The following is a 25,488-nucleotide window of genomic DNA, read 5'->3' on the forward strand; positions in this document are numbered from 1 at the left end:
GTCAGGAGCACAGGATCAGCTGAGGCGGCGGATTAGAGGCGGGAGTCAGGAGCACAGGATGAGCTGAGGCGGCGGAGAAGAGGAGCGGCCGAGCGCGAGGGTTAGGGAGAGAGAAAAAAACCCCCAAAGTGACGTCAGCAGAAGGGAAGGAGATGATTGGTGAGTAGCTGATTGTTTAGGAGGATCGAGCGACTGCAGCTGATGGAGGCACGAAGTCACAGCCAACAGGTAAGTGATTGGCTGGTGACTGGTAAGTAGTTTTTCTTTCCTTTTGTTTTCTCTGGACATTGTAGTTGTGTTAAGCTAACTTAAGGGTTAAGTCATGGCAGGAGATCCCAGACCCGTGTCATGTTCCTCTTGTGGGATGTGGGAATTCAGGGATCCTTCCTGTGTCCCTGGTTCCTTCACCTGCGGGAAGTGTGTCCAGCTGCAGCTATTGTTTGACCGCTTGACGGCTCTGGAGCTGCGGATGGACTCACTTTGGAGCATCCGCGATGCTGAGGAAGTCGTGGATAGCACGTTCAGTGAGTTGGTCACACCACAGATAAAAATTACTGAGGGAGATAGTGAATGGGTGACCAACAGACAGAGGAAGAGTAGGAAGGTAGTGCAGGGGTCCCCTGCGGTCATCTCCCTCCAAAACAGGTATACCGTTTTGGATACTGTTGTGGGAGATGGCTCACCAGGGGAAGGTGGCAGCGGCCAGGTTCATGGCACCGTGGCTGGCTCTGCTGCACAGGAGGGCAGGAAAAAGAGTGGCAGAGCGATAGTGCTAGGGGACTCGATTGTAAGGGGAATAGACAGGCGTTTCTGCGGACGCAACCGAGACTCCAGGATGGTATGTTGCCTCCCTGGTGCAAGGGTCATCGATGTCTCGGAGCGGCTGCAGGACATTCTGGAGAGGGAGGGTGAACAGCCAGTTGTCGTGGTACATATAGGTACCAACGATATAGGTAAAAAACGGGATGAGGTCCTATAAGCTGAATTTAGGGAGTTAGGAGTTAAACTAAAAAGTTGGACCTCAAAGGTAGTAATCTCAGGATTGCTACCAGTGCCACGGGCTAGTCAGAGTAGGAATGACAGGATAACTAGGATGAATACGTGGCTTGAAAGATGGTGCAAGAGGGAGGGATTCAAATTCCTGGGCCATTGGAACCGGTTCTGGGGGAGGTGGGACCAGTACAAATTGGACGGTCTGCATCTGGGCAGGACTGGAACCAATGTCCTAGGGGGAGTGTTTGCTAGTGCTGTTGGGGAGGGTTTAAACTAATGTGGCAGGGGAATGGGAACCGATGCAGGAAGTCAGTGGGAAGTAAAGTGGTGACAGAAACAAAAGGCAGTAAGGGAGAGTGTACAAAACATGACTGGACAGATGGTCTGAGAAAGCAGGGTAAAGACCAAGGGAAGTCTAGATTAAACTGCATTTATTTCAATGCAAGAAGTCTGATGGGCAAGGCAGATGAACTCAGGGCATGGATGGGTACATGGGACTGGGATGTTATAGAAATTACTGAAACATGGTTAAGGGAGGGGCAGGACTGGCAGCTCAATGTTCCAGGGTACAGATGCTATAGGAAAGATAGAGCAGGAGGTAAGAGAGGAGGGGGAGTTGCGTTCTTGATTAGGGAGAACATCACGGCAGTACTGAGAGGGGATATATCCGAGGGTTCGCCCACTGAGTCTATATGGGTAGAACTGAAAAATAAGAAGGGAGAGATCACTGATAGGATTGTACTACAGACCCCCAAATAGTCAACGGGAAATTGAGGAGCAAATATGTAAGGAGATTACAGACAGCTGCAAGAAAAATAGGGTGGTAATAGTAGGGGACTTTAACTTTCCCAACATTGACTGGGACAGCCATAGCATTAGGGGCTTGGATGGAGAGAAATTTGTTGAGTGTATTCAGGAGGAATTTCTCATTCAGTATGTGGATGGCCCGACTAGAGAGGGGGCAAAACTTGACCTCCTCTTGGGAAATAAGGAAGGGCAGGTGACAGAAGTGTTAGTGAGGGATCACTTTGGGACCAGTGATCATAATTCCATTAGTTTTAAGATAACTATGGAGAATGATAGGTTTGGCCCAAAAGTTAAAATTCTAAATTGGGGAAAGGCCAATTTTGATGGTATTAGACAGGAACTTTCAGAAGTTGATTGGGAGAGTCTGTTGGCAGGCAAAGGGACGTCTGGTAAGTGGGAGGCTTTCAAAAGTGTGTTAACCAGGGTTCAGGGTAAGCACATTCCTTATAAAGTGAAGGGCCAGGCTGGTAGAAGTAGGGAACCTTGGGTGACTCGGGAGATTGAGGCCCGAGTCAAAAAGAAGAAGGAGGCATATGACATGCATAGGCAGCTGGGATCAAGTGGATCCCTTGAAGAGTATAGAGATTGCCGGAGTAGAATTAAGAGAGAAATCAGGAGGGCAAAAAGGGGAAATGAGATTGCTTTGGCAGATAAGGCAAAGGAGAATCCAAAGAGCTTCTACAAATACATGAAGGGCAAAAGAGTAACTAGGGAGAGAGTAGGGCCTCTTAAGGATCAACAAGGTCATCTATGTGCGGAACCACAAGAGATGGGTGAGATCCTAAATGAATATTTCGCATCGGTATTTACGGTTGAGAAAGGCATGGATGTTAGGGAACTTGGGGAAATAAATAGTGATGTCTTGAGGAGTGTACATATTACAGAGAAGGAGGTGCTGGAAGTCTTAACGCGCATCAAGGTAGATAAATCTCCAGGACCTGATGAAATGTATCCCAGGACGTTATGGGAGGTTAGGGAGGAAATTGCGGGTCCCCTAGCAGAGATATTTGAATCATCGACAGCTACAGGTGAGGTGCCTGAAGATTGGAGGGTAGCAAATGTTGTGCCTTTGTTTAAGAAGGGCGGCAGGGAAAAGCCTGGGAACTACAGACCGGTGAGCCTGACATCTGTAGTGGGTAAGTTGTTAGAGGGTATTCTGAGAGACAGGATCTACAGGCATTTGGAGAGGCAGGGGCTGATTAGGAACAGTCAGCATGGTTTTGTGAGAGGAAAATCATGTCTCACGAATTTGATTGAGTTTTTTGAAGGGGTAACCAAGAAGATAGATGAGGGCTGTGCAGTAGACGTGGTCTACATGGACTTTAGCAAAGCCTTTGACAAGGTACCGCATGGTAGGTTGTTACATAAGGTTAAATCTCACGGGATCCAAGGTGAGGTAGCCAATTGGATACAAAATTGGATTGACGACAGAAGACAGAGGGTGGTTGTCGAGGGTTGTTTTTCAAACTGGAGGCCTGTGACCAGCGGTGTGCCTCAGGGATCGGTGCTGGGTCCGCTGTTATTTGTTATTTATATTAATGATTTGGATGAGAATTTAGGAGGCATGGTTAGTAAGTTTGCAGATGACACAAGATTGGTGGCACTGTGGACAGTGAAGGTGGTTATCTGGGATTGCAACGGGATCTTGATAAATTGGGCCAGTGGGCCGATGAATGGCAGATGGAGTTTAATTTAGATAAATGTGAGGTGATGCATTTTGGTAGATCGAATCGGGCCAGGACCTACTCCGTTAATGGTAGGGCGTTGGGGAGAGTTATAGAACAAAGAGATCTCGGAGTACATGTTCATAGCTCCTTGAAAGTGGAGTCACAGGTGGATAGGGTGGTGAAGAAGGCATTCAGCATGCTTGGTTTCATTGGTCAGAACATTGAATACAGGAGTTGGGATGTCTTGTTAAAGTTGTACAAGACATTAGTAAGGCCACACTTGGAGTACTGTGTACAGTTCTGGTCACCCTATTATAGAAAGGATATTATTAAACTAGAAAGAGTGCAGAAAAGATTTACTAGGATGCTACCAGGACTTGATGGTTTGACTTATAGGGAGAGGTTGGATAGACTGAGACTTTTTTCCCTGGAGAGTAGGAGGTTTAGGGGTGATCTTATAGAAGTCTATAAAATAATGAGGGGCATAGATAAGGTAGATAGTCAAAATCTTTTCCCAAAGGTAGGGGAGTCTATAACAAGGGGGCATAGATTTAAGGTGAGAGGGGAGAGATACAAAAGGGTCCAGAGGGGCAATTTTTTCACTCAAAGGGCGGTGAGTGTCTGGAACGAGCTGCCAGAGGCAGTAGTAGAGGCAGGTACAATTTTGTCTTTTAAAAAGCATTTGGACAGTTACATGGGTAAGATGGGTATAGAGGGATATGGGCCAAGTGCAGGCAATTGGGACTAGCTTAGTGGTATAAACTGGGCGACATGGACGTGTTGGGCCGAAGGGCCTGTTTCCATGTTGTAAACTTCTATGATTCTATAACAGATTTAAGATAAGTGGCAAAAGAACCTGGGGGGAAATGAGGGGATTTTTTTTTGACACAGCGAGTTATGATGATCTGGAATGCACTGCCTGAAAGCGCAGTGGAACAGATTCAATAGGAACTTTCAAAAGGGAATGGGATAAATACTCGAAAAAGAAAAAAAAATAGGACTATGGGGAAAGAGCAGGGGAGTGGGACTAATTAGATAGCTCTTCCAAAGAGCCGATACAGTCACGATGGGCCGAGTGGCCTACTTCTGTGCTGCATGATTCTACAGTCACAATTTTCATGTAAAAAATTCCTTTCAAGTCACTTTAAAACTTTTGACTCTTGATAACTTTGAACACACCCGAGAGAGTAAATTGAGGTTTTACCTGATTACGACACTGATGAAGCTGAGATGAGAGTGTTTCGGTCCTCATTTTTGCTGCTGTCACTTCTTCCTTTGCAGCACTAGCAAAATCGCTGTTCTTTGCAGCGGACAGCTCGGCATTTTCAAGCTATAGTGCACGAAGAGAGAAAAGTGACCAGCACAATCTAAACAGGTCAAGGCCCTTAAGGTGGATGAGCTCATGATTTTTTCCCAAAGTGACCTTATCAATTTTTCACATTCAAAACACTTTCCAGTAGTGCCTTCCCTGGGTTTATGCAGATTCCCACGAAGCCCACTGAATTAAGGAATTTTTTTTTGGGAGGGGGTGGAGGGGAGGAAATCAATTGCCAGCTGCGAATTTTACATTGTGTGCAACTATCAAAGTTCTTAATTTTAAAAAAGTCACAGCACTGACTACATAGTGGAACCTCTATGCTTCAATTATATGCCCGAATTTTCATGTGACAAGGTAGAAAGAATTTGCATTTATACAGCTCCTTTCACAGCCTTAAAGCGCTTTACAGCCAATGAAGTACTTCTGAAGTGTAATCACTGCTGTAATGTAGGAAATGCAGCAGCCAATTTGCACACAAGGTCCCACAAGCGGCAATGAGAGAATGACCAGATAATCTGTTTTGGAGATGTTGGTTGAGGGATAAATATTGGCCAGGACACTGGGGAGACCGCCCCTGCTTTTTTTTTGAAACAGTGCGATGGGACAATGACTGCGACAAGTCAAGGTTACTGTCTCTCCCTTTAGGCACAATCCATAGGGTGGACACAGAGACAAGGTCGACTTTAGTAAATCATCTGGGTAATACACAGAAAACGCACCCATGCTGCAATAGCAAAAGTGTCAGAAGATAGCACGGTCTCTGCTTTTAAATGGTTCAATATCTTTGGAATTAATGTGCAATTTTGAATTGCTGTTACAGATTTCTTGTCCCAAGCCATGTTGTCGGCCATCTCCACAATAAGCTGAAGAGAGAAGCACCCTGACCAGATGGAGTATAACGTGGGGAAATGTGAAATTATCCACTTTGGTAGGAAGAATAGAAAAGCAGAATATTTTTTTAAAAGGTGAGAGACTAAGAAATGTTGGTATTCAGAGGGATTTAGTTGTCCTTGTATACGAAACACAGAAAGTTAACATGCAGGTACAGCAAGCAATTAGGAAGGCAAATGGTATGTTGGTCTTTATTGCAAGGGGTTTGGAGTACAAAAGTAAAAAGTAAGTTGCTGCAATTATATAGGGTTCTGGTGAGATACCTGGAGTACTGTGTACAGTTTTGGTCTGCTTACCTAATGAAGGATATACTTGTCTTAGAGGGGGTGCAACAAAGGTTCACTAGATTGATTCCTGGGATGAGAGGGTTGTCCAACGAGGAGAGATTGAGTAAAATGGGCCTATATCCTCGAGAGTTTAGAAGAATGAGAGTTGATCTTATTGAAACCAAAAAAATTATTCGGGGGCTTGACAAGGTAGGTGTTGAGAGGTTGTTTCCCCTGGTTGGAGAGTCTAGAACTAGGGGGCATAGTCTTAAGATAAGGGGACGGCCATTTAGGACTGAGATGAGGAGAAATTTCTTCACTCAGAGGGTTGAGTGTCTTTGGAATTCTCTACCTTAGAGGGCTGTGGATGGTCATTCATTGAGTATATTCAAGACTGAGATCGATCGATTCTCGGACACTAAGGGAATCAATGGATATGGGGAAAAGGCGGGAAAGTGGAGTTGAGATAGAAGATCAGCCATGATCTTATTAAATGGCGGTGCAGGCTCGAGGGGCCGTATGGCCTACTCCTGCTCCTATTTCTTATGTTCTTACGACAACAGTAAGTTTGGTTTCCAGGCAGTTTAAGAATTTCCGTTCTTTACAATCTACTTTTGGCCATTTTCAAATAGGAAGAGCGGTTCAAGTAAATAAGTTTACCAATGGACAGTGCGTATAAATAGTGCAGTATAGTCAGGTTACACCAGCCACAGCGTATAGCGGGTGGAATTGCAGTGACACCAACGTGCCCGCTACAAGCGCTGGGGACAGTATATCCTTCCAGAGATGCGGTGCCCAGAACTGAACACAGTGCTCCAGATGCAGTCGAACCAGAGCTTTATACAGCTGTAGCATAACTTTCACCCCGTTGTAATCCAGCCCCCTCGAGATAAAGGCTAACATTTCATTAGCCCTTTAAATTATTTTTGTACCTGTCTACTAGCTTTTAGTGATTTCTGTACATGGACCTCCTAAATCTTTCTGCTCCTCCACTGTTCCTAGTTTTTAACTATTTAGAAAATACTAATCTATCTTTATTAGGTCCAAAGTGGATGACTCTTTGTTATGTACAAATGCAACATTGAACATGGGCAGACTGCCAGCATAGACAGAGCAGGCATTGTTTACCAGTGGCATTGTTGGCAGATAATGGATATTCCATTGTATTATTCATTTTCTTTCACTATAGCCATCACACAAAGTGATTCGTCAGTTGTGTACACATGTAGATTTCAGATGAAGTGGAAACAAGGTTATATTACTTTTTGGAAATGTTCAGAACAGTAGAACCAGAGGACACAGCCAGCATTCGAAGGAGGTTAAATTCAAAAATCAATCTGCGGAAACATTATTTGAGTGGGTGAGTGTTAAATCTATGGAACAGGCTCCCTGGGGAGATGGTGAAAGCAGTTAGTATTGATTCATTCAAATGCAAATTAGATAATTTCTTTCAGAAAATAGCATTTTGGGATACAGTACATGAGTAATTTGAGACATGACATGAGGTAAGTGTAACATGCTTGGGAGGAACAGGTGACTTTGGACCTACGGTTCCCAAAGATCTCCAGCACAAGGGTTTTCCACACCTCATGTCTGGGTCCGTTGTAGACTACTTAATAGAGACTGATTGACATGATTAGTCAACAACTCCATTATCATTGTTTCATGCGACTAACAGGATGGGAGAGGACGAACTAGATGGACCTTGGTCTTTTTCTGTCTAGCAATTCCTGTGTTCCTAAGTTTAGGCAATACACTTCATGGGGATAAATGGAACCTGATTTTGGCTGAAATCATATTTTAATAACTAAAAGGCAACTGTAAACATTACTAATACAAGAATGCCATTTACAGATTCACTGTTCATTTAAATTGGTTGAACAGATCAGTGATTGTTGCAATAAGTATATTTAATATTAGAAGTTTGAGTAGTCACCTACTCATTAAAGGAAAATTAAATGGAGCAGATAACAAGTCTTTTTCTTCCAAATATCAATTGAGAGCTGAACAAAACACCAGGTTGAGGACAAACAGCCATTTTGCAGAAACTATAACTGCAACAGAGATCGACACAGGTAACCATTGGTTAGTTGGCTATTTAAAAAAAAAACACGTAGAACAAGGACTGACAAGCAGGGCATACTTCAATGTTGAAAAGGTGGGAAATTTTCAGTATAGTGGCTCATGATCCACTCTGGGACCGTTTGAATATTGCAGACTATTACAGGCAATAGGCTTGGATCTTCTGCTGCCTGGCATTCACTGAAGACTCTCGTTCATGGAGGCTAATTGATGTGAAATAGCAAATGCTGTTCAGCTAATTGTGGTCACTGCTTCAGACCAAAGCACTAACACAAACTGACCTACAGATTTTTGCTTTACAATCAAGTTAAAAGGAAATAGCTTAACTAATGGTAATGTACAGTGTTACTTTTTTTTTTAAAATAGCCATCATGTCACTGAATGACAAATGTTCAAGGTATTAATGCAAACACACTTCTACTGCATACTTTTCTAGGATTTACCTATTATTTATATTAACTTGTTTTGTACTTGAAAAGGAAGATAATGATCAAGGAGGTACTTGCCTCTTCATTTTGCATGAAAATGAATTTTTAAAACTTCTTCCTTGTGAAGAATGCAAGTCTCTGGTGGATTACAGCCAAGGAAATTACATTCCGTACAGTCGGACCAGGCCGATTCAGACTAGGGGAATATGGAGGGGCTAGATTTTCCACTTGGGAGCCATAAGTACAAGTGAGGCGAAGCAATTATATTTCTGAACTAGTAGTAGCATAAGACCTGAAATATCCCCCTTAATGTCCCCCATCCCCACTGGTCAGAGTATGAAAATTTATTGCTATATATTTGGGAGTAGAGGGGTCAAACTAAGGGGAGAAACAGATCATTTCAGCTTATGGCTTCCAAACTAACATAAAACATGGAGAAATGAGTTTCCACCTTCATTAATTATTGTAAAAATTTTTACATCCCATCCTCAAGCATATGTTCATATAAACTTCTAAACAGATTAAGGAAAAACAAAAATAAAATATATTTTTCCTTTTGCATAACAACATTAAAGCACCAATGTAAAAAGGTCTTAAAATGTAGGCATTTATAAAGCCAAGGCCCTGAAAAAAAATCTCTCCTCTCATGACATCAGAGGGAAAATATGGACCCTTGTCTCCAGAGGACCACATAACATGTTCATTAAATATACAAAAATTAACTGATGCCGTACTGATGACAGGAAGAATTCACAGGGCCAGCAAACCTCCCAATTGCACAACTGAGGTCACTGTAAGGTGAACCCATACCATAGTGTGTCATAACAGATGGCACCAAGACCATTTCTGCTCCAAATGCATCCTAATTCAATTCATGCAAAAGTAAGAAACACAGCAATACATATAGCTACAATGAATGCTATGGTTCCAGAGTCAATCCAAATTGCTTTGCTTCTTACCCTATCTTCTTTCATTGCTATACCTGAGTGATTTGATGCATTTGTTCCTGGCTTTCTACCTGTTCTGCGATCCACTTCACCCTCCCTATATGTGTCTGCATCTGATCGTCTTCATTCAGCTGATTTATCAATTCTGCACCTCTGGCTTTTCCAATTCTACAAAATATCTGCTTCTACAATGTAGGTCACACACATTTTTTATTAATAAATACATGGAGTGGTAGTCATACAGCCCAAGAATGGGAAAGGCTATTTTGTTGAAGGTACAATTTTTTTTTAAAAAGAAAAAACACACATTTAGTTAATGCTGGGACCTCCAACTAGAATGGCTGGATGGCAGACAAGACTACGCTATATTTTTAGCCCCCCTTTTACAACAGGTCAGCTCCACTCTAATAGTACTGAAAATAATTGTCCTAGAAGGACAAGGGCAGCAAACGCATGGGGAAACTATCACTTCCAAATTCTCCTCCAATCCACGATCCCGATTTGGGCAAATATCACCGTTCCTTCATCGTCGCTCAGTCAAAATCCTGGAACTCCCTACTGAACAGCATTGTGGGAGAATCTTCACCACACGGACTGCAGCGGTTCAAGAGGCGGCTCACCACCACCTTCTCAAGGGCAACTAGCGATGGGCAATATGTACTTACTAATCAAACTATTTTCTCTTGTTGGGGGAAGGGGCTGCCGACAAGTACAGTAAAACCTGTACAACCCCCCAAAAAAAGACACTTATTGACAGTCCCAAATAACATACATTGTAATAGATACAAGCTGCACCTTGAAACCACTGACATTCGCAATTTACGAACTACAGACAGTCTTCAATGCACCAAGCCTGTTCACAACTTAAAACACGGGACATGCAGGTAAGTGCGAGGCGGCAGCGGGTGAAAAACGGCTTTTGTGGAATGGAGATCTCTTTGCCCATAATCCATAGCGGCAGGGAAACTACTATCTCTGGGATTGAATGCTTGTGTGGCTCTATCCCAGGGATGCTGGGGTAAAGAGCTCCCCATTCCACAAAAGCCAGGAACTGCTCTGGGCAACATCACATCTCACTCCACCAGCCTTCTACTCAACTCCTAGCACTTCAAACATTAGCAGCTGCAGCACACAGAGGGAGAGGCACATGGACAGGGGTCTGCAGGACACTAATCTGCCCCAATTAGGCTGGGATCTCCTAGCCCGACATCAGCCACCTCGCCCTGTGCAGGCTGCCAAAGTAGCAGATCCCAGGATCAGGACATCCCTCCCTCGGTGGAAAAGGACCCCGGGATGGCAATGAACCGGGAAACCCAGCGAACAGAAAATGAACTGAAATGACATCCCACTGGCAGGGCTCCAGAATTGGGCACAATCCCAGGTGAGGGTGAAAAATAAAGGAATGCTGCAGGAGATACATCCATTCCGAGGATATTTGGCTCATTCGGTTTACTGTACATACACTAACCCTTCTGACAATAAGGGCACCCGATTCAAATCCCTTGGGTGTTCCCAAATTACAGCTTTCACTGTAATCAATATCAATACATGTTACACTGGTCAGATCTGCCTTAGGTATTCTTCTGTGTTCAGTATCACCAGTTACTCCTGCAACTGGACCCATTTCCCTCAGGATCAGGAGTTTATTTTTTCTACCCAATATCTAGATGTACAATAGCCTGACCCGGGAGTATAACGATAAGCTGTATGGACTGGAGACAGGAGACCACATTCTCCTTGTGCAGTCGTGCGCACTTCTCTAATCTTCAGGAAGGCAGACTGATCAACACTTTAGTGAGACAATGCCATTATGAATCGTTAGGGTGCGTTATTTTACAGACAGTAGGTGAATGTACAGAGCAACAGTTATAGCTTACTTCAATTATAGTTGAAGTATATACCTTACTTCAATTATATCTTATTTCAATTCTCTCCCCCGACAAAGGAAAATATGAAATCAAAAGCAAAATACCATGGAAATCTGAAATAAAGACAGAAAATGCTGGAGAAGCTCAGCAAGTCAGGCAGCATCTGTGGAGAAAGAAACAGAGTTAATGTTTCAGGTCTGAAACGTCAACTCTGTTTCTTTCTCCACAGATGCTGCCTGATTTGCTGAGCTTCTCCAGCATTTTCTGTTTTTATATAAAATAAAAATGTGTCCCAGTTAGCTGTCTATGTAACACTTTTACTTTTGGTCAACTCCATCACTGAATCAGACCGAGGCTTGGCCTGGGCTGATGCAGGCCTGGCCCACTCTCTTCTCAAGGCAGATTGGCCTAGGCTTACCTCGTTCAGCAGAACTTACCAAGTGACCCTAAACATGTGGGTCTTTTTTTTAAAATATAAAAGTGACCTCTCGCGACAGAAACTTTTGCAGTTGGACCTGACTCCTTTCCTGTCCAAAGGTTGGTTACTGATCAAATTGGCTACTGCCCCTACCAGTGTATGGGCTTCTTTAAACTAACTCCTGCAGAGCACCAAAGGGTAAAATATACCAAATCCTTAATGGCTGAATGTTTACTGGAAGCTTTTGAATACATGAACTGCTTATCCAGTAGTTTTTCATCAGATAAAAAGATAGCAGTTTCAAAGTTGGCTCATTGAATCTAGTGTACGCTCACTAACATACAAATCCTCTTTTTGTCTCCAGTGCACCTCCATCTGTCAAAGTGGGAGAAAGGATACTGGTCCTTGTTGAATTAACATTACGGGACTTCATATTGCCTCCATGGACTTAAACACCTCCATGACCTCTTTCTGCTCTGCAATCTCATCCATCCCTACATCCCATCTCCCATCCTCCACTCTGGTCCACTGTGCTTTGCACCTCCCTCTGCTCCACAACTGAGTGAAACTTTCAGCTCGCTCACTTCTGGACTCGAATTCTCTTCCCAGACCTAGTGTCTTCCTGCATCTCTCCCAGTGACTTTCCATCCCCATTTATAGAGAAGTATCTCGCCTCAGCTCGGGACTTCAAGATTGGAACTTATTAGGTGAAGAATTACAGATGAGAAGCTGCGGTCCACAACTGCAGGTCACAGAGTATTGAGCACAACCTCACACATCATTCAGTGACAGGTGTGATTTTCTTGAACCTTGTATCGGTTTATTTGCGACAGAGCAATGCTTTTCACTGTCCCTCTGCAGGAAACGTTTTCTTCTGCCTCCATAACATCACCTGCTTCCACCCCTATATCTCCCCTTCTGTCACTGAAACCCTAATTCACATTATCAACTCTAGACCTAGACATTTCTAATGGCTGTCTGGCTTCCCCACTTAACCTGGAATGCTAGAACTGCACACTCACCCTCCCCACACAAAGTTCCACACGTTCATCACCCCTGCTCCATTGACTCCTCACACTCCAACAAATTCATTATGATCTTTCAGCCATTTCCAAAGCCCTCGACAACCTTCCCCACCCTACATCTGGCATATATCTCCCCACGTAACTCCTTGCTCTCCCCTGCAGTGGCCTTCCTTTCAGCCACTCAATCCCAACCTCAAACTCCCTACCACGATCTCTTCCCATTTTTCAAAAGCCTACACGTCAGCCATTCCTTCTGCCCTCAACCTTTCCATCGTCTCCTTCTTCCCTTTGGCTTCAGATCCACGGTTTTCTTCTTCACCCTGTAAAGCACACAGAGAACGCTCCTTGTATGTGAGGAGCACTATAGAATAGAAATGCATGCTGTTTAGAATGTCTCAAGGCTAGATAGAATGATAAAACTTGGCAAGACAAGCATAAACTAACTTCTCCAAAAATAAACCACTATTATACATGCATTACACAAATTTACTTGATAGGTTTTGCCTAATTATTTACAAGCTAACCAGTTCTAGTTAATATAGCTTACATCACAGGGCAGTCACTTTCTTCACATTGCTCTAACCAATAACTCCACATGGTCAGCACAAGCAGTGATTAGTATTTTGAGAGTTAAAAAGGTTCTACAGAATCGTTGAGAGACAGTACAAGTTACCTTGGCATTGAAGCTTCTTTCCAATTCCTCCTTGTACCGTTGGATTTGTTCGCACTGATCTTCCCTTAGTTGCTGAAGTGCCTTAGCTAGTTTGCTGTTGTATTCCTGTTGATGACCAGACTCAATATCCATAATTTCATACTTCCTCTTGGTTTCCTTAATTTCCTACATGAACAAACATTAATGCAAAAAGTTAGAGAAGTCAAGCAGCTCATTGTATTCTTCATAAATATTCCAAATGCACACTTTTAAAACAGGATATTCAATATGAAAATGCACAAGGAGCCATTCAACCAAATGTGAAACCTTCATACCTCTCTATAGTTTTGACCAGATTAGATTACCCACTGTACTTAATTGCCACATTGAGAAAGAAAGGAAAATTGGCAGCAGACTCAATGGACTATTGTGGTGATCTAGGGGCAGGTCACTCACTCATCCTTTTGGTGGCATAAAGCATGTGGCCCTGCAGGACTGATGCAGGGCCAGGGTAAAGAGGGATGGATTTTTTCAATTATTTTTTAAAACAGCATTTTTTTATAATCCAGTAAGTGAAGAAAAAGCAATGTGTTATAAGATATTCAACAGATAGCTCCCTCAAAATTCAGTTCTTATTCTTCCAACATATAACTCTACTGGCTCAAATAAGGAATAATAAAATTTAAATCGGTAAATAAAACAAACCCTTTTACCACTACAGTAAGGTAGGTTTGATGAAGAAGGATCCAAGCCTCTGCATCTTCTGATCTGGAACCTTATTTGTTTACATTAGCAATGGAGCATTTTCACCAAAGAGATGAATGGGAACAAGAACAGGGTAATCAATTCCTGGAGCCTGTTCTGCTATTTAATTGGATTATGGATGATCTGTACCTCAACTCCATTTACCTGCCCTTGTTCCATTTCCCTTTACCAAATAAAATTCTATTAACCTCAGTCTTGAAAATTTAAATTGACCCCCAGTATCTACAGCGTTTTGGGGAGATAGCTCCAGATTTCCTCCATCCTTTGTGTAAAAAAAAAAGGCTTCCTGATTTCACTCCTAAGCTCTAATTTAAAGATTATGTCCCCTTGTTCTGGGTTCCCTCACCAACGAAAATGGTTTCTCTGTATGTATATCAAATCTCTATCATTTTGAAGACCTCAATTAGATCACCCTTTAACCTTCTAAACTCAAGGGAATACAAACCAAGTTTATGCAACCTGTTCTCATATTTAACCCATTAAGCACTGGTATCACTTTGGTAAATACGTGCTGAACCCCCTCCACGGCCAATATATCCTTTGAGGTGCGGTGCCCACAACTGAATGCAGTACTCCAGATGGGATCTGACCAAGGCTCTTTACAACTGGAGCATAATTACCTCCCCCTTGACATAGAGGCCAACATTCCATTGGCCTTTTTGATTACTTTTTGTACCTGTGCACTAGCTTTTAGGGATGTGTGTACGTGGGCACCCAAATCCCTTTGCTCCTCCACAATTCCTAGTTTCTCACCATTAAGAAAATATTCCGATTTATTTTTTTGGGATCCAAAGTGGCCATAGGTCTCAGACGTTCACCGATGCTGGCCTGCACAGACATCCATATCTCACTGGAAAGGTCCTATCTGATTGACAAAATTCTGTTCACGACTTTGTACTGGTTGTACATGCTTGAATGCACAATATAAAATGGGACAGCATGGAAATTGGGTTATAGTTCTGAAGTAGTTCTGTAACATAAATGAGGTAGGAGATTCTAACCAACTGAGCTGCTCTGGAATTTAACACACCTTGAAGATCTTTAAACACAGCCAGCGTCACTGATCAATATAAAACAGGCTCGAGTGCAACCTATCAAGGGATTGAGTACAAAACAATTGTAACTGCTGTAAACATCAGAGACATACCTTAGCATAGAGGTTTTTTGCAAAATCCAGCTGTTCCTGTAACGTTTGTGCTCTGTTTGTCAAGTCACATCTTTGTAACATTTCATCTTGTAGTTGCTTTTTAGCATCATTGGCAACCGAATTAATCTAAAGTAAAATGGAACAGATAACACAAGAATCAACTTTTTTTTGGAGGAGGGATGGGGGTCAAGGTTGCTGGTACAAACTTGCTTACTTTTGCAAGCTGAACTTTGACATCGGAGAGTTCATTCTCCAAGTTCCTCTTCTCACTCAGACATGTTGCCAACATAGCCTCTTTGGAATTCAGTGAAGTTTCCAGGTCTCTCAACTTGGCCAAAGCAGAATTCAAATCAGATTCCTTTTTTGCATTTCTGAAAGAATATGAAATTACAGTTCAACTGATTTTCATTTCAATTATTTCTACTTGGACTGGATTTTGTTTATTCTACTGGATTTAGAATTTGATATATTTCAAAGCATACCTGCTGCTTTTAGATGGATTTATATAAAAAAAAATTAAAGCAAAGAACTTGCAAAGCAAAGCACACCGCCTCACCTTTTTTATGTTGCTTACAATTACTTTTTTTTAAAAAAAGGCAGCAGAAATCCTAGGCTAGATCAGTGCTGCACCTAGAATTTGCTCCCATTAAGAATTATAGGAATTGCTACCCAAAATATTACCAAGGTCCAACTGGTTGGCCTTGCATAATAATGGAGTTGTTGACTAATCATAGCAATCAATCTCGATCAATTAGTCTGCAACAGATGCAGACATGATGCAAGGAAAACCCCCAGTGGTGGAGAGCATTGGGAACCATAGGTTCAAAGTCACCTGTTCCTTCGAAGCATGCTACACTTACCAAGTCTTGTCTCAAATTACTCGTATAACGTATGTCAAAATGTTATTTTCTGAAAGAAATTTATCTAATTTGCATTTTAATTAATCAATACTAACTGCTTCCATCGCCTATTCCCCAGGGAGCCTGTTCTGTAGATTGACCACTTGCTCACTGAAATATTGGGCTCGATTTTCGGACGTCCGAGCCGGTGGGTTTGTGGCGGGGGCGGGGGGGGGGGGGGGTCCAAAAATCAGGGATTCCCGGGGCAGGTCCGGAGCCCGGCTCCAACCCGCCCACTTCCGGGTTCCCCAGTGACGCAGCCCCCGCATGCGGGACTCCCGCCGGCAATTAAAGCTGGCAGGATCCCACTTAAACCAATTAATTAGATCGTTCAGGTTGTTAGGAGACTGATTTGTAGGATATTTTAGGAGGGGTGCGATTTTCAACTCAACCGAGCGTGTTTCCTGTACTGCGGGAAACACTCCCAGTTGAAATGGACGTGTTGCAGCCACCAGCCACCGGCAGCTGCAAAGGTCCATTGGACAGGTGGCGGGGGCGGGGGCGAGGGAGACTCTCACTCATTGTCCAAAGTGACAGAGTGGCCTCCTGCAAAGTTTGGCCTCCACCACCCTCCTCCTAACAATAAAATTCACCAACATGCAACCTCAACCCCGGCGTGCGGACACATATACCAACCTTGCGGACCCCCTCAAACTTGGGCAATAAATGCCGGCCTTGCCAGCGACGCCCACATCCCGTGAACGAATAAAAAAAAACGTACATCTTCCAGATGGGGGCCGCCATAGCTGCATTCATGACCTCCGCGGAGGATGAACAGCATCACCAGCCTCGCCAGCCACACCGTCCACCTCTGACACGTGGAGCTCCACAACACAGTGCTGTGACACATCCACCTGCACAGCAGGAGGGAAGGCAACCGCAGAGAGAGATGCGTCGCAGAAGGCACTACCTCGCAACAGGGTCCACAGACAGAGGCTCAGCTTCCTAGATCTCTTGGAGCAGCAGTGCACATGGAGGCTCAGTCACTCGACATGTAGTCGTGGACATCTGCAGCCTACTTCATGCCAAGCTGCTCCGGCTGGCCCGAGCACCATCTTCTTACCTGTTGCTGTCAAAGTCACCACTGCCCTCCACAACTTTTCCTCCACATCCTTCCAGGGGGCCAACGGGGACATCGCCGACTTCTCTCAGTCGTCTGCACAAAAGAGCCCTGCAAATACACTTACACCCACTCTGCAGTGAAACAATGGGTGGCATCAGGTGTGGCTTCATGGTGATCCTCAGGAAAGGGCATTATTGCACAAACCATACAAGATTTGCAAAGACATGGCAGTAGTGGTGACAATATAATATGTAATGTGAGTTGATCAGAAATTAAATATAAGTAAGAACCATGACAAACCCTCAAACACCCTTGAACATCCCCTTCATGCTCACGACATGTTTGCCTTACACTTCCTACTACACATGTGATGCATGCCCAGTGGCTGCAGCACAGGTAGTGGCAGGTTGGGTGAGTCTAACCATGAAAGAGATGCATGAGAGGGTGAGTATGAGATAGAGCCATGAGATTGTATGAGGATTGGGTTGAGTGGTAGTGGCGGGATGAGTACTGGCGAGGTGAGTAAGTGCAGGTAAGATGAGGATGAGCTTTGAGTGGTGTGAGGAGTGATGTGACAGAGTAGCGTTGGCAGTGCAGAAGGAGATGTGGGGTGGGGGCGGTGATGTGGCAGACGGAGTGTAGGGGAATGAGTAAGTGTACTCACTTCGGCTGACCTACTTAGGTCATTGAAGCGCCTCCTGTACTGTGTGCAGGTGCATGATATGTTGGTGGTGCTGGTGACCTCCTCTGCCACCTCGAGCCAGGCCTTCGTGGTGGCAGAGACAGGCCGCTTCCTCCCGCCTGCCGGGGAGAAGATCTCTGTCCTCCCCCTCACCCCATCCGGTAGGACCTGGAGTGAGGCATCATTAAACCTGGGAGCAGCCTTCCCCCTGGGCTGCCCCATGCTGTAATTTTGGCTCCTTTCTGCAGCATCAGTCAGTGGAGGACTGCCCCTTTAAATAGGGCTCCTCCAGCTGACAGCCTATGATGCGGGTGCACAGTCTGCGCGCTGCGCAGCTTTCCAGCGCGAAACCCGGAAACCAAGGTAAGTGCCTTCAACTAGGCTGCGATCGCGTGCAGAGCACCCTGAATTCACCGGGCATGTTACCCACGCGCCCAGTTGACCCCCACCCCCACTGCCAACCCGCCTCCCTCCTAATATCGAGCCCATTGTTTCTGCAGATTAGTTTTGAATTTACCCTCCTTCAAGCGCAGGCCGTGTTCTGGACAAGATGAAATAGCTTGTCATGGTCGACATTATTTAGTCCCTTTAGAATCCGAGAAAAGGCAATTGTATCACCTCTCAACCTTCTCTTTTCAGTAAGATCATGTCCAATTTACATAAATCGCTTCTCATAATCTCCTCCATCATTATGGTTGTTCTCTTCTGTTTCCTTTCAATTGCTGCAATATCATTTTTGCACTGTGGCAACTAGAACTGTATTCTAAGTGCGGTCACACCAATGATTTCTAGAGGCAGGATTGCCTCACTATTTCGGTTCAATATTGAACTTTTAATACTTTCCAACATCTGATTTGCTTTACTCACTGCTGCCAAGCATTTTTGAGATAGATTCAATCCATTTAGCATATCAATGCCAACATGCTACAGGAAAAATAACACAAGTAAGTTCGGTTTAAAGTTGTGCAAAATATATTTCTTGTGTGATAATTTTTTTTTAAACATTTAAAGTAACTTTAAAGAATTTACATTGACATATGTGCAAATGGTGTATTATCTGCAAACACAAGCTTAAAACAGCAACTGGACCAGGGGGTTATACAAGCATTCAACAAAAATTATTTTGACTCTCTTCCCAGCAAAATGCCCCAAGGCATCAATTTTGATGAGATAATGAGTGCAACTGGATGTTGCTAACAGTCTTGACCAACTGGAGGCAGGAGGGCACTTGCTTGGGGAGCGGTTTCATAGACCCATCACAAGCTACTTACATAAATTTGGGTTTATAGCTCTGAATGATCAAGCATTTGGTGAAAACAGTGAAACTGGACCACTTAAGGACGACAAAATACCATCTGCAATTAGAATGATGATCTGGCAAACCTGGGAAATGCTGGGATCTACAAGCTCACAAACTCAGACACATCTATCAATAGATTAAAAACATTATGTCCACACACACTTGCCCCTGACCACCACCACCGCCCCCCCCCCCAACCCATTATAAATTCCTATGTCCAGATTTATAATGGAAACTGCCTATGTAAACTTGTCAGGCTGTAATTACATATTGCCTCTAATGGAGGTGCTGCTGCACCACCACAGACAGGATGATTTAAATACAGTGTGGCATATTTACTTCATGCCTATAAATGTGGACATAGAAACTAATTTGGGGACTGCACTTGGTCTTGATTCCCTGTGTACAAAGCCACTTGGCATTGACTAGTAAATGAAATAAAACCAGAAAATCAGATATGAAAATGACAGGGAGACTGGAGAATACAAAGAAATAATGGTTACGTCAACAGGTCAAAAGGTGGAGAAAACAGCCCATAAACTCCATGATACATCTTGGTAATGGGAAGAGAGTAGATTCACGATGCAGACTGGTGCACATTTCATCACATTAGAAGCCTGACTCTCTGCACTCTGGATTCAACTAAATAGAGAAAAGTTACAGACTTTTGCTTTATTGCAGACACCTTTGACTAATTTATTAAAGGCCTTTGCTGTTTTTAGTATTGTACTGTTGTTTTTCGGAAAATGAAAATCGTAAAACCAGTTCCACTCCACCTTCTCATTAACACAGCACTCCAGCCTACAGAAACATAAGAATTTGCAGATAGAATGATGAAATGGAATGGTCTCCAAATCAAATCATTCTAACTGTATTCCATTGTATATGTTTTATTAGGCCATTGTGCGTTTTGATTATATTCTAGCTGAAAGGATTCCTTAAGCTTTCTTTGGCATGGCTGTACTTCCACTGGGAACATTGCAGGTTTAAGATTGAAACAATTAGTTTGTTACAAGTCCACAGAATTCAGTTGGGTGAGAAATTGATCTAAAATTGCTCACATCTCCGGGACAGACCTGCAACCACCAAATGTTGAATCTCAAAATACTCCAAATACAACCCAAGTTTGGAAGACAAAAATCTATTGTTGCACTCCCTTGTGTTCAAATGTTCATAGCTGGCAGTATGAAAATGTAATGAGCTACCATAACACTTTACTTGAAATCCTAGTGACATTAATGTTACCCTATCCTTTAAAAAAAAATTCAGGAGCCAGCCATGGCTCAGTGGCTGCACTCTCACCTCAGTCAGGAGGTCGTGGGTTATAGAATCATAGAAGTTTACAACATAGAAACAGGCCCTTCGGCCCAACATGTCCATGTCGCCCAGTTTATACCACTAAGCTAGTCCCAATTGCCTGCACTTGGCCCATATCCCTCTATACCCATCTTACCCATGTAACTGTCCAAATGCTTTTTAAAAGACAAAATTGTACCCGCCTCTACTACTGCCTCTGGCAGCTCGTTCCAGACACTCACCACCCTTTGAGTGAAAAAATTGCCTCTCTGGACCCTTTTGTATCTCTCCCCTCTCACCTTAAATCTATGCCCCCTTGTTATAGACTCCCCTACCTTTGGGAAAAGATTTTGACTATCTATGCCCCTCATTATTTTATAGACTTCTATAAGATCACCCCTTAACCTCCTACTCTCCAGGGAAAAAAGTCCCAGTCTATCTAACCTCTCCCTATAAGTCCCACTCCAGAGAATTGAGCACATAATCTAAGCTGGCACTTCAGTGCAGTACTGAGGGAGTGCCGTACTGTTAGGGGTGCCATCTTTCAAATGTGATGCTAAACTGAGGCCCTGTTTGCCCTCTCAGATGGAAGTAAAAGGTCCCATGGCATGAAGAGCACCGGAGTTTTCCCCGGTGTCTTGGCCAACGTTTATTCCTCAACCAATACCATCAAAAACAGATTATCTGGTCATTATCTCATTGCTGATGGGGGACCTTGCTGTGCATAATTTGGCTGCCATGTTTATTACATTACAACATTGACCACACTTCAAAAGTCCTTCATTGGCAGTAAAGTGCTATGGGACATTGAGGTTGTGGAAGATGCTACATAAATGCAAGTCTTCCTCTCTTTCAGTAAGCATATAAGATTGCTAACTTTAACTTAACTTTAACAACCAATTCAACTAGGTTAGAACAATACATAAGAAGATAAGGAATAGGCCATTTGGCTGCTCGTGCCTGCTCCGCCATTCAATAAAATCATGGCTGATCTTCGATCTCAACTCCACTTTCCCGCCCAATCCCTATATCCCTTGATTTCCCTAGAGTCCAAAAATCTATCCATCTCAGCCTTGAATATACTCAATGACTCAGCATCCGCAGCCCTCTGGGACAGAGAATTCCAAGGAGTCACAACCTTCGGAGTGAAGAGATTTCTCCTCATCCAGTCCTAAATGGCCGACCCCTTATCCCAAAACTATGCCTCAGAGTTCCAAACCCTCCAGCCAGAGGAAACAATCTCTCAGCATCTACCCCGTCAGAAGCCCCCTCAGAATCTTATATATTTCAATGAGATCACCGCTCATTCTTCAAAACTCCAGAGAATATACACCCATTCTACTCAATCTCTCCTTATAGGACAACCCTCTCAAACCAGGAATCAATCTAGTGAATCTCCACTGTACAGCCTCTGAGGCAAGTATATCCTTCCTTAGATAAGGAGACCAAAAGTGAATGCAGTACTCCAGGTGAGGTCTCACCAAAGCCCTGTACAATTGTAGCATGACTTCCTCAGCAGAAGCAACATGCTACGGACAGAGCCAAGCGATTCCACAACCGACGGATCAGATCAAAGCTCTGCAGTCCTGCCACATCAAGTCATGAATGGTGGTGGACAATTGAACAACTAACGGGAGGAGGAGGCTCTGCAAACATCCCCATCCTCAATGATGGCGGAGTCCAGCACGTGAGTGCAAAAGACAAGGCTGAAGCATTTGCAACCATCTTCAGCCAGAAGTGCCGAGTGGATAATCCATCTCGGCCTCCTCCCGATATCCCCACCATCACAGAAGCCAGTCTTCAGCCAATTCGATTCACTCCACGTGATATCAAGAAACGGCTGAGTGCACTGGATACAGCAAAGGCAATGGACCCCAACAACATCCCAGCTGTAGTGCTGAAGACTTGTGCTCCAGATCTAGCTGCGCCTCTAGCCAAGCTGTTCCAGTACAGCTACAACACTAGCATCTACCCGACAATGTGGAAAATTGACCAGGTATGTCCTGTCCACAAAAAGCAGGACAAATCCAATCCGGCCAATTACCGCCCCATCAGTCTACTCTCAATTATCAGCAAAGTGATGGAAGTTGTCATTGACAGTGCTATCAAGCGGCACTTATTCACCAATAACCTGCTCACTGATGCTCAGTTTGGGTTCCGCCAGGACCACTCGGCTCCAGACCCCATTACAGCCTTGGTTCAAACATGGACGAAAGAGCTGAATTTCAGAGGTGAGGTGAGAGTGACTGCCCTTGACATCAAGGCAGCATTTGACTAAGAGTGGCACCAAGGAGTCCTAGTAAAATTGAAGTCAATGGGAATCAGGGGGAAAAGTCTCCAGTGGCTGGAGTCATACCTAGCACAAAGGAAGATGGCAGTGGTTGTTGGAGGCCAATCATCTCAGCCCCAGGACATTGCTGCAGGAGTTCCTCAGGGCAGTGTCCTCGGCCCAACCATCTTCAGCTGCTTCATCAATGACCTTGCCTCCATCATAAAGGTCAGAAATGGGGATGTTCGCTGATGATTGCATAGTGTTCAGTTCCATTTTCAAACCCTCAGATAATGAAGCAGTCCGCGCCCACATGCAGCAAGACCTGGACAACATCCAGGCTTGGGCTGATAAGTGGCAAGTAACATTCGCGCCAGACAATAACCATCTCCAACAAGTGAGAGTCTAACTACCTCCCCTTGACATTCAACAGCATTACCATCGCCGAATCCCCCACCATCAACATCCTGGGGGTCACCATTAACCAGAAACTTAACTGGACCAGCCACATAAATACTGTGGCTACAAGAGCAGGTCAGAGGCTGGGTATTTTGCGGCGAGTGACTCACCTCCTGACTCCCCAAAGCCTTTCCACCATCTACAAGGCACAAGTCAGGAGTGTGATGGAATACTCTCCGCTTGCCTGGATGAGTGCAGCTCCAACACCACCCAAGAAGCTCGACACCATCCAGGACAAAGCAGCCCACTTGATTGGCACCCCATCCACCACCCTAAACATTCACTCCCTTCACCACCGGCACACTGCGGCTGCAGTGTGTACCATCCACAGGATGCACTGCAGCAACTCACCAAGGCTTCTTCGGCAGCACCTCCCAAACCCGCGACCTCTACCACCTAGAAGGACAAGAGCAGCAGGCACATGGGAACAACACCACCTGCACGTTCCCCTCCAAGTCACACACCATCCCGACTTGGAAATATATCACCGTTCCTTCATAGTCACTGGGTCAAAATCCTGGAACTCCCTTCCTAACAGCACTGTGGGAGAACCTTCACCACACAGATTTCAGCGGTTCAAGAAGGCGGCTCACCACCACCTTCTCGAGGGCAATTAGGGATGGGCAATAAATTCCGGCCTCGCCAGTGACGCCCACATCCCATGAACGAATGAAAAAAAACTCTTAACTCCAACCCACTTGCAATAAAGGCCAACATGCCATTTGCCTTCCTAATTGCGTGCTGTGTCTTCATGCTAACTTTGTGTGTTTCTTTTAAGAGGACACCCAAATCGCACTGAACACCAATATTTAATAGTTTCTCACCATTTAAAAAATATTCCGTTTTTCTATTCTTCCTACCAAAGTGAATAACCTCACATTTCCCCACATTATACTCCATCTGCCACCTTCTTGCCCACTCGCTTAACCTGTCTATATCCCTTTGCAGACCCTTTGTGTCCTCCTCACAGCTTACTTTCCCACCTAGCCTCGTGTCATCAGCAAACTTGGATCATTACATTCGGTCCCTTCATCCAAGTCATTAATATAGATTGTAAATAGCTGAGGCCCAAGCACTGATCCTTGCGGCACCCCACTAGTAACAGCCTGCCAACCTGAAAGTGACCCATTCATCCCTACTCTGTTTTCTGAATGTTAACCAATCCTCTATCCATGCTAATATATTACCCCGAACCCCATGAGCCCTTATCTTGTGTAGCAACCTTTTATGTGACACCTTATCGAATGCCTTTTGAAAATCCAAATATACTACATCCACTGGTTCCCCTTCATCTACCCTGCTAATTACATTCTCTAAAAACTTAAATAGATTTGTCAAACACGATTTCCCTTTCATAAAACCGTGCTGACTCTGCCTAATCAAATTAGGATTTTTTTTTAAGTGTCCTGTTACCCCTTCCTTAATAATGGATTCCAGCATTTTCCTGATGACTGATGTCAGGCTAACTGGCCTGTAGTTCTGTTTTCTCTCTCCCTTCTTTCTTGAATAGCAGGGTTACATTTGCTACCTTCCAAACCACAGGGACCGTTCTAGAATCTAAGGAATTTTGGAAGATCATAACCAATGCATCCACTATCTCTGTAGCCACCTCGTTTAGAAGCCTCAGATTTAGGCCATCAGGTCCAGGGGATTTATCAGTTTTTAGTCCCATTAGTTTCCCCAGTACTTTTTCTCTACTGATATTAATTACTTTAAGTTCCTCCCTCTCATTAGACCCTTGGTTCCCCACTATTTCTGGTATTTTTTTGCATGTTCTAATGTGAAGAGAGATAAAAAATATTTAACATCTCTGCCATTTCCTTATTCCCCATTATAATTTCTCCTGCCTCAGCCTCTAAAGGGGCCAATGTTTACATTTGCTACTCTCTTCCTTTTTACATACTTGTAGAAGCTCTCACAATGTTTTTATATTTCTTGCTAGTTTATTTTTATATTCTATTTTCTCCCTTCTTAAAATCAAGTTTTTGGTCATCCTTTGCTGGTTTCTAAAACTCTCCCAATCCTCAAGCTTACTATTCTTCTTGGCAACATTATAGGCCTCTTCTTTTAATCTAATACTATCCTTAACTTCTTTAGTTAGCCAGGGATGAATCACTTTTCCCATGGAGTTTCTAATCTCTCAATGGAATGTATATTCATTGAGAATATTGAAATATTTCTTTAAGTGTTTGCCATTGCTTATCTACCATCATACCCTTTAATCTAATTTCCCAATCTACCTTAGC

At 43.8% G+C, this 25,488-nt stretch overlaps 1 protein-coding gene across 1 annotated transcript in view; it reads right to left on the reverse strand.

Annotated features, from left to right (window-relative positions):
• The window catches only part of LOC137301893 (lamin-B3-like), a 63,294-nt gene that overhangs the window by 28,924 nt on the left and 8,882 nt on the right, over positions 1 to 25,488 (reverse strand). The window contains exons 2-5 of the mRNA XM_067971608.1: positions 15,489 to 15,645; positions 15,275 to 15,400; positions 13,384 to 13,548; positions 4,672 to 4,797 (exon numbers count right to left, since the gene is read on the reverse strand). Coding sequence (XP_067827709.1) covers positions 4,672 to 4,797; positions 13,384 to 13,548; positions 15,275 to 15,400; positions 15,489 to 15,645 — 574 coding nt within the window. The remainder of the gene's footprint in view (positions 1 to 4,671; positions 4,798 to 13,383; positions 13,549 to 15,274; positions 15,401 to 15,488; positions 15,646 to 25,488) is intronic.

This window comes from Heptranchias perlo, chromosome 34 (assembly GCF_035084215.1).
Source record: "Heptranchias perlo isolate sHepPer1 chromosome 34, sHepPer1.hap1, whole genome shotgun sequence".
In the NCBI taxonomy this organism is placed as follows: Eukaryota; Metazoa; Chordata; class Chondrichthyes; order Hexanchiformes; family Hexanchidae; genus Heptranchias; species Heptranchias perlo.